Raw genomic sequence first — 9,533 nt, 5'->3', positions numbered from 1 at the left:
GGGGGCCGCTGGGGGGCGCTGGGGGCGCTGGGGGGCGCTGGGGGCGCTGGGGGGCGCTGGGGGCGCTCGGGGTCCCTCGCTAGGCCCGTGTTCACCGCGCGCCTTCCGCGTGCTCGCGGGCCCCGAGCTCTTCCGCCCGCCCGCCCGTCCTTCCGCGGCCCGGCCGGGCCTCGGCCTCCGCTAACCTCGGCCTGCGCCCCGCGCCCCGGGAGGGGCGGGAGGGCCCGAGCGAGGCCGGGGGGCCGGGGGGGGGGGAGTCGCCGTGACCCCGAGGCGGGGCGGGGGTGTGTGGAGTCGCCGTGACCCCGAGGCGGGGGGGAGTCGCTGTGACCCCGAGGAGGGGGGGAGTTGCCGTGATCCCGAGGCGGGGGTGGGCGGGGGAGTCGCCGTGACCCCGAGGCGGGGGGGGGGGCGGGGGAGTCGCCGTGACCCCGAGGCGGGGGGGGGGAGTCGCCGTGACCCCGAGGCGGGGGGGGGGGAGTCGCCGTGACCCCGAGGAGGGGGGGAGTCGCCGTGACCCCGAGGCGGGGGTGGGCGGGGGAGTCGCCGTGACCCCGAGGCGGGGGGGGGGGCGGGGGAGTCGCCGTGACCCCGAGGCGGGGGGGGGGAGTCGCCGTGACCCCGAGGAGGGGGGGGAGTCGCCGTGACCCCGAGGAGGGGGGGAGTGGCCGTGACCCCGAGGCAGGGGAGGGGGGAGTGGCCGTGACCCCGAGGCCGGGGAGGGGGGAGTGGCCGTGACCCCGAGGCCGGGGGGCGGGGGAGTCGCCGTGACCCCGAGCGGAGCGATTTCCGGGATTTCCGGGAGGCTCAGGCCGCGGATCGCCGAGGACGCCGCGGCGGTTGGACGCCGGGACTGAGGCGGGAGGGCGGTGCGGACCGACGGTGGGCGCGCGGGGCTGCGGCTGCGGGCCGGGGTCTGCGCGCGGCCTCGCCACGGGACAGCGGAGGCCCCGGAGCGCCGTGCGCGGCGGGCTGGGCGCACCGCCCTTCGGGGCGCGGCCCGGACCCGCTGGTGACGCGGCGGGCGGGGAGACCCCGGCCTGTGTCCCCGCACGGGAGGGGCGGGGGACCCCGGCCTGTGACCCCGCACGGGAGGGGCGGGGGACCCCGGCCTGTGTCCCCGCACGGGAGGGGCGGGAGACCCCGGCCTGTGTCCCCGCACGGGAGGGGCGGGGGACCCCGGCCTGTGACCCCGCACGGGAGGGGCGGGGGACCCCGGCCTGTGACCCCGCACGGGAGGGGCGGGGGACCCCGGCCTGTGACCCCGCCTGGGGCTCGCCTTCGGGGAGCCACGCCGCGCACGCCTCGGGGTCCGGGCTCGGGTGGGAGGGCGGTGGCGTCGAACCCGGGACACCGGGTCTGGACTCCGCGCAGTGGCCGTCGGGGCGCTGCCCGGGCGCGGGCTCCGGGGAACGCGCTGACCCGCCAACCCCGCCTGCGGAGGCCGCTGTCCGTGGTGCTGACCCGTCCTCGGGAGTGGGTGGGAGTGGCTTCCCGCCCCCTCCGGGCTGTCCCCCCCTCCCCGGAGTCCCCGGCGTCCCCGGAGGGGCGGCACAGACCCGCGCCCCGCCCGCCGCCCGCGCCGGCTCGGCCCCGCGTGTTCTGCAGGCGCGTGCGCGCGGGGGACAGGGACGTCCGCGTGTGCCAGGCCCGGACCCCGCTGCCGCCGCCGACCCGGAGCCCTGGGGCCCGAAGGGAGACAGGGTGGCCGAGGGCGGAGGCGCTGGGGGCCCGGGTCCGTCCCTCGACGGCCGCACCGTCCGAGCCCGCCGGGGCCGCGAGTGCCGCCGGCGACCCGGCCATAACCCGAGAAGCAGGTGGGCCGCGACCCACAGGGAGAGCCTAGTGCGCGCCCATTGCCATCTGCGCTGGGTGGGGAGGTGCCGGGCACCCCGCGCCCCGGGCCGGCCCGGGGATGGGGGGACGGGAGCCGCACCCCCCCCCCGTCCACACAGCGCCCGGCCCGGGGATGGGGGGACGGGAGCCGCACCCCCCCCCCCCGTCCACACAGCGCCCGGCCCGGGGATGGGGGGACGGGAGCCGCACCCCCTCCCCGTCCACACAGCGCCCGGCCCGGGGATGGGGGGACGGGAGCCGCACCCCCTCCCCGTCCACACAGCGCCCGGCCCGGGGATGGGGGGACGGGAGCCGCACCCCCCCCGTCCCCGTCCACACAGCGCCCGGCCCGGGGATGGGGGGACGGGAGCCGCACCCCCCCCCCCCCCCCGTCCACACAGCGCCCGGCCCGGGAAAGCGAGGAGGCCCGCTGTCCTGTGCGGGGTCCCATCCACCCCCTGCCGCCTCGCGCCCGCCTCGGCCCCAGCGGCCTGTCCGGGGCCGGGCAGACACGGGGGAGATGGGGAAGCGCGGGGGAAATGCTAGGAACTCGAGGACGCCATTGTGCAGCGCCACACTCAACCTCCACCCCAAGAGGGGCAGCGTCTGGCGCGCGAGCGTGTGCGCACACGCGTGTGTGCGCGTGGTGGGGACGTGATCCAGCTGTACCGCATCTGTCACACGCGCTGTTAAGGACTTGTGTCGAGCGTGAGACCCAGGCGAAGCGCCCTCTCCGCGGGCAGCGGGGATGGAAACGGTCCGGGGGAGCGGTGGGACCCGCACGTTTCCTCCCAGGCCGAGCTGAGCCGGCGGCCACCGAACCAGCGCGGGGAGGACCGAGCCTGTTCGGAGATTATGGCGGAGCCCGCGTCTCTCCGGTGCTGGTGACGGGCGCTAGGTGCCCGCACACCGGCGGGGCCGCTCGGAGCCCGGCCGGCGGGCAGCCCTGCCCCGGCCCGCCGCTCCCCGGAGCCCCGCCTCTGCTGGCGGTGTCTCCGGCGAGCAGAGCGGTTGGGGACCGGACAGTCCCCGGGGAACCGCAGAGACCCCACGGCGGGGAGGGAGCGGGCGGACGAGCGCGCTGGCGCGCTGTGTTCCTGCGCGCGTGTCTGGTGCTCATGAATGAATCCCCGCGTGTGTGCCGCGCTGGTGAATGAGTGTGTGTGTGTGTGTGTGTGTGTGTGTAAATGGGGCGTGTACGTCTATATTCAAACCCAGCTGGGAGAGGAGGGAGCGGGTGGGAAGGAGATAATTACCTTCTTCCGATGAGAGATGACCCACCCTCCTTCCCCAGAGGTGATTTATAATTTAAAGATAAAGAATAATCAAGTCCTGGCAAGGAAGGACACAGCGTCGTGGGTCTGATTAGAATCTCAGGATGGACGGGCCAGTGGGGCGGCGGGAGGGCGGGCGCGGGGAGGGGGGCGGCCCCACCCCAGCCGCCCGGGCTCAGAACGTCGGAGCGTGGCCCAAATGACAGCCGACCGGTCCCTTATTGTTTCCCCCAACTTTTAATGTCTGCTTCCGAAGAATCATTGCCCGCGGTAATTGCGAAGGCCCGTCCTTGTGCGCGGAGCGGGCTCGGGGGACCGCGGCGGGACGCGCGGCCGGCCGCCCGCGCTCGGAGCCCCGGGGACCCGGCCCCGGGCGTGCGCGCGGCCGCCAGCGCGTTCTCCGCGAGCGGGGCGCGGGCTGCAGCCTCCCGGCGGGGAGGCTACGGCCGTCTCCGCGGGCGGGCGGCGTCCCAGCGATTTTCCAACCCCGTCCGGGCAGGGGGGGCGAGCGGGGCCCGCGCGGTCCGCCCCCCTCCCCCCCCCAGGCCGGGGGCGGAGGCGGGGAGGGCGCGCCGTCCAGCCCCCGTCCTCCGGACGGCGCCGCTAATGGGCGCCCGGGGCCGCGGCCCCGCCCCCTCGGGGCCTCTAATTCGATGGCGCGCGGGGGGCGGGCGCCGCGGGGGGCGGGGGCCGCGGCGGGAGCTCCGGGCCCGGCGGCCGCCGCGGCAGTCGGCGAAGCCCGGCCTCGGGGATCACCGGGAAGGGGCCGAGGCCGCCGCGGGCCCCAGCCGCCCGGGGCGAGGCGAGCGAGAGACGTGCGGGCGGGCCGGGGCTCCGCGGGCCTCCGCCGCGCCGCCGCCGGGCCCCGCAGCAATCCGAGGCCGGCCGGGCCGCGTTCGCCCCGGGCCGGGAGGCGGAGGCGCCGCCGCCCGCGGTCCGCGCTCCGGCGCCCGGGCCGCGGCTCCGGCCCGCCCCCCCCCGCGGGGCCCGCCCCCCGCGCCCCGAGCCGTTCGCAGCCAATTAGGCGCGCGCGCTAACGAGGGCGGCGGGGCCGCGGGCGGCGGCGCACGTGTGTGCGGTGTGCGGTGTGCGGCGTGCGGCCGCGCCGGCGCCTCGGCCGGGCCGCCATAAATGCGCGGGCCGGCGGCCTGAGGCGGCGGCGGAGGCCACGCCGGCGGTTCCGGGCCGGGGGCGGCGGGCCGCCGGCCATGGGAGCCCAGTGAGCGGCGGGGCGCGAGCCGCCGGAGCGGCGGGAGGCCGGCATGAGCGCCAGCGGCCCGGCGGCTCCCGGGGACGGGCCCGCGCCGCCGCCGCCGCCGCCGCCGCCGCCCGGCCCGGGGCCCGCGCCCGCCGCGCCCGCCGCCGCAGCTCGGGACGCCATGGACGGGCGCGCCGACCTCCCCGCGTTCCCCCGGGCCGGGGCCCCGCCGCTCGCGGCCGGCGACACGGCGCCCGCGGCGCCCGAGGGTGCGGGCGCAGCCCGGCCCGCCGCGCCCCCGCGCCCCACCTCCTTCTCGGTGCTGGACATCCTGGACCCCAATAAGTTCAACAGCAGAAGGCGCCGCTGCGTGCTGCCGGGCCCCGCGGGCCCCGCCGCGTGCGCCCCGTGCGCCCCGGGACGCCCGCCGCGCGCGGAGGAGCCGGAGCGCCGCAGCCTCGCCGCCGCGGGAGCCGAGCCGCAGAGTGAGTAGCCCGGGGCGGCGCGGGGCGCGGGGCGCTCCGTGGAAAGTTCGCCGGGTACGGGGCGCGCGCCGCCCGCCCGCGGCCTCCGTCGGACCCGGGCTCCCGAGGCCCGGCCGCGGCGGGAAGTCGGTGCCGGCGGAGGGGCCCGGGCGGCGGTGACCGCCCCCCCCCGCGGCCCCGGCCTCCCGCCCTCCCCGTTTTGGGACAAATCAGACTAATTGTGACAAAACGCTGGTTATCTCTGGAAAAACAATTAAATCCCTTCGATTACAGTTGCGGGGAAATGTGCTTAGCGGCGGAAAGCGCCGGTAATGGGGCGGCGCGCGCCCCGCGCGGTCGATATCCCATTACGGCGCGTGCATATCTCTTTCAAGCACCTTGCGAGCTCCCCCAACATCTAAATTATAGGGTCAAAATTCGGATAATTACTCGATTAAAACCTATTACACTTATTAGGGGCCGCTATTGATCGCGGATTGCATTCGACCCGCTCCTGATTGCTTTTTGTGCCCCCTCCCCCTCCCTCCGCCGCGGGCCGGCGGCCGCCAGCCCCGAGCTGGGCGCTGGGCGCTGGGCGCGGGGACCCCGGCCCCTGCTCCTCCCGGCCGCACCGCCGCTGCGGGTCCCCACGACACCCGGGACGGTTGCCTGCACCAGGCCTTGCAGGACCGAATTTACCTTTCCCGCCCCAGCGTGTCTCCTCTCCGGGCAGACCTGGCCTGAGCCAGGCCTTGATAACACCTGTGAGCTGTCGCGTGGCTGGAGACCACCTGTGGGGCTGCGGGCACGAGTGCGGGCCACACACGCACACACACGTCCTGCCCAGCAGAGAGGCTTTCTCCCACATTTCTGAGACTAAATACTGCAAAGGCCATAGCCTCTTCCTGGGAGATGCGGGTCTGCCGGGCTCTGCCCCGGGGCTGGACGCCCAGCGCCCCTCTCCCTCTGTGGGATGCGGGTCTGCCGGGCTCTGCCCCGGGGCTGGACGCCCAGCGCCCCTCTCCCTCTGTGGGATGCGGGTCTGCCGGGCTCTGCCCCGGGGCTGGACGCCCAGCGCCCCTCTCCCTCTGTGGGATGCGGGTCTGCCGGGCTCTGCCCAGGGGCTGGATGCCCAGCGCCCCTCTCCCTCTGTGGGATGCGGGTCTGCTTGGCTCCTGCCCCGGGCTGGACGCCCAGCGCCCCTCTCCCTCTGTGGGATGCGGGTCTGCTTGGCTCCTGCCCAGGGGCTGGACGCCCAGCGCCCCTCTCCCTCTGTGGGATGCGGGTCTGCCGGGCTCCTGCCCCGGGCTGGACGCCCAGCGCCCCTCTCCGTCTGTGGGCACGGGCAGAGCCAAGCCCCGTGGGGAATGAGGACAAGGCTCCGGACAGGCCGGGAGCCCCACTCGGCCAGGTGCCGGCGCCGCGGCCCGGGACAGAGGCGGGAGAGGCCGGGGTGGCAGTGCCCTCGGCGGCCGCCCAGTCCGGCCAGGTTGGCGGCTAACGTCCTGTGATCCGCTGGCCCCACGCCCGCTGTAATTGGAGGATAATGTGTGCTGAGATAAATTAAACGGCCCTTAACTAGTTTGTACATCACACAAAAGGAGTTTAATTAAGTTGGTGTCTGCCCCAGGATCGATCGGGCCTCCCGGTGGTCACTGGGCGGCCCAGGCCCGGTGGGATCCCGGCGCTCCCCGGTGGCCGGGCTCCGGGGCGGCCGGGCCGGGCCGGGCCGAGCCGGGCCGAGCCAAGGCAGGCGCCAGGGGCCGGGTGCAGGCCAAACAAACGAAATTAGATCAGGAAACGAAAACGGGGAGCAGGGCAAACGAAGAGGGGCCCGCGGCCCAGGGAGGGGCAGGCCGGGTGCAGGTGCGAAGCCTGACCCCATCTCCCCTGACCTCTCTCCTCTGACCCCCATCTCCCCTGACCTCTGCCCTCCCGACTCCCGTCTTCCCCTGATCTCCGTCATGTCTTGATCCCCATCTTCCTGACCCCCATCTCCCCTGACCCCTGCCCTCCTGTCCTCCCCACCCCTCCCCTGACCCCCATCTCCCCTAACCCCCGCCCTCCTGACCCCTGTCCTCCCCTGACCCCTGTCCTCTCCTGCCCCCTCCCCATCCTCCCCTGACTGTCCTCCCCTGACTCATCCTCCTCTACCCCCCTCCCCGTCCTCCCCTGACCCCTGTCCTCCCCTGCCCCGCCGCCCGCAGGTACCGGCGACCCCTACAAGGCCGACGAGGCCGAAGCCAATGGCTACAGCAGCGGCGGCGGCCACAGCCCGAGCGCGGACAGCGGGGACGACGCGCCCGAGGAGGAGGACGAGGCGCCGGCGCGGGGCGCGGAGGCGGCGGCCGGCGGAGACGGCGGCCCCGGCGCCCGCGGGTCGGGCTGCGCCGGGGCGGCGGAGGCGGAGGCGGCCCCGGCCGGCGAGGGGGCCGCGGGCCCGCGGGGCGGCTCCGGGACGGCGGCGGGGGGCGCGGCGGGCGCGCCGGCCAAGCCCAAGCGCAAGCGCGCGGGCTCCGACTCCAAGTCCGGGAAGCCGCGGCGCGCGCGCACCGCCTTCACCTACGAGCAGCTCGTGGCGCTGGAGAACAAGTTCAAGGCCACGCGCTACCTGTCGGTGTGCGAGCGCCTCAACCTGGCGCTGTCGCTCAGCCTCACCGAGACGCAGGTGAAGATCTGGTTCCAGAACCGCCGCACCAAGTGGAAGAAGCAGAACCCGGGCGCGGACACCAGCGCGCCCGCGGGCGGCGGCGGCGCGGGGCCCGGGCCGGGCCCGGGCGCGGGGCTGGCGGGCGGCCTGAGCCCGCTGAGCCCCTCGCCGCCCGTGGGCGCGCCGCTCGCCGTGCACGGCCCCGCGGGGTACCCGGCGCACGGCCCCGGCGGGCTCGTGTGCGCCGCGCAGCTGCCCTTCCTGCCGGGCCCCGCCGTGCTCTCGCCCTTCGTGCTGGGCTCGCAGCCCTACGGCGCGCCCGCCTTCTACGCCCCGCACCTCTGAGGGCGGCGGGACCGGGGGACTGGGACCTGGGACTGGAACCGGCCGGGACGCACGGACAGACGGACAGACGGCACCTGGAAGAGGGGAAGAGGGCGGGGCCGAGCCACGCGCGCCCAGCCCGGAACTTCGCTCAATAAACGCCGGAGGCCGCGCCCGAGCGCTGCGCCCTGCCCGGGTTCTGGTCCTTGCGGGCGCCAGCGGGGACGCGGGGGGCGCGGGCTGGGGACCCGCTTCGGCTCGCTGGTGCGGAGGGAGCGCCGCCGCGCCCGCCCCGCTCCCTCCCGCCGGGCCCGGCCCCGCGTGTGGCCCCGCGCCGGGCCCGGACCGGGGAGCCCTCTGCCCGCTTCCCGGAGGGCAGACGGAGTTGTCGGGTTGGGACCGAGGCCAGCGGCCCCCGCGCCGCACCACTGGCCGGAGCCCCCTCCTGGGGTCGAGCCCTGGGGGCTGGGAGGGACCCGGCACCCCAGCCAGACGGCCACCCTCTGGGGTGGGGTAGGAAGGGGACGCCCGGGAGGGAGGGAGCCGCGGCGGGGCCCAAATCCCCAGCGGACCCCTGGGCGGGCAGCGACAGTAGACCGCACAGGGCCGGATTAGTGAGTGGGGCCCAGCCTGTGACCAGCCTCCATTAGGCCAGGTGAGCTGTGAGGTGCTGGTGCCACGGCTCAGCAGGGGCTTCCCGGATTCAGGCAGCTGCTAGGGAGCCCTAGAAGGATCCAGAAAGCTCAACCTTAGAGCATCAGCAGCAATGCCTTAGGTGTCACACGCGGCTGGGTCTGCCCCTGGGCCTCCAGCTTCCCTGCCTGGGCCTCCCTGCCTGGGTCTGCCCCTGGGCCTCCCTGGCTGGGTCTGCCCCTGCCTGGGTCTGCCCCTGCCCTTCCACACCAACCTTGCCCAGCTCCACTGGGAAGTTCCCAGGGCTCTGCCACACTTGGAGGAAGGGCCGACGTCCACCCTGGGTGGGGGCTGGGCTGTACCAGCCGCTGGAACATTGTCCTGGTGCCCCCTCCGTGCAGGGCACCCCTCCCCTGGCTCCTGGCCCTGCCGGTCACCCTGTGTCACTCCATGGGGACAGGGCTGCTTCCAGTTTCGAGGGCACAACAGTGTGGCCCTGGGGCCTGTAGCTGCCCGCCCGAGCTACCTCAGGCCCTGTGCTATGGTTCTGCCTGTAACACACGAGGAAACTGAGGCCGCCAGAGCCACCGCTGCAGCCTCCCCGTGCTGCCGCTCGCTCGCAAACCTCCCGCCGGACCTGCCGCTCCCGCCAGCCCGTCCTTGCCCAAACATTTCTCAGCGTAGGCCTCTGCTGCCTGCCCTCAGGCTGGAGGGAGGCGCAGCCCCAGGATGCCCCTTCAGCAGCGGGGCTGCACCCTGCCGTCGTGGTGTGGAAAGGCCGCATGGTCACGGCAAGGCGTGCTGCGTCGAGGGGCCCCTCGACATCCAGGGCCCCCTTCACCAAGGGAGCCCGGCGAGGCCCCTGCCCCACGGCCGCTCGGCCCGCGGGCTTTGCTCTGGGGGCCCTGGCCGTGTGGTTTGGGGCTGGGCTCACATGTGTCTCATGTCTCATGCAAGGGGTCTGGCCAGGGGCAGCCCTGGGCAGGCAGGACCCTCGCACCGCCCCCAGGCCCGGCTCTGTCCTGCACAGGGTGGAGGGAGGCGGCACCGTCCTCACACCTCCTGGCTGGAGCTGAGCCACCGGTGGCAGGCGAGGGGGGGGAGGGGGAGGGGAGGAGGGAGAGGGGAGGGGTGGCGGGCCAGGGGGGAGGGGT

The 9,533-nt window shown here is 75.7% G+C and overlaps 1 protein-coding gene across 1 annotated transcript; it reads left to right on the top strand.

The window, feature by feature from the left end:
* The first annotated feature begins 4,372 nt into the window (after window positions 1–4,372).
* Window positions 4,373–7,767, top strand: Nkx1-1 (NK1 homeobox 1). Its single transcript, XM_070021662.1, has 2 exons — window positions 4,373–4,793; window positions 6,980–7,767. The coding sequence occupies exons 1-2, from the start codon at window positions 4,373–4,375 to the stop codon at window positions 7,765–7,767; spliced, it is 1,209 nt and encodes a 402-aa protein (XP_069877763.1).
* Window positions 7,768–9,533: the final 1,766 nt, after the last annotated feature.

The sequence above is a fragment of the Dipodomys merriami genome, unplaced genomic scaffold (genome assembly GCF_024711535.1).
Source record: "Dipodomys merriami isolate MVZ:Mamm:240054 unplaced genomic scaffold, mDipMer1.0.p SCAF_143, whole genome shotgun sequence".
Taxonomy (NCBI): Eukaryota; Metazoa; Chordata; class Mammalia; order Rodentia; family Heteromyidae; genus Dipodomys; species Dipodomys merriami.
The sequence above is the reverse complement of the archived record's forward strand: the minus strand, read 5'-3'. Positions and strand labels throughout refer to the sequence as shown.

What these genes read in the sequence shown, in the direction of transcription:
- Nkx1-1 (XM_070021662.1), top strand. Translation starts at nt 4,373, where the DNA reads ATGAGCGCCAGCGGCCCGGCGGCTCCCGGGGACGGGCCCGCGCCGCCG. An exon ending in CGCGGGAGCCGAGCCGCAGA is followed by an intron (nt 4,794 to 6,979) that starts GTGAGTAGCCCG and finishes CGCCGCCCGCAG; the next exon opens with GTACCGGCGACCCCTACAAG.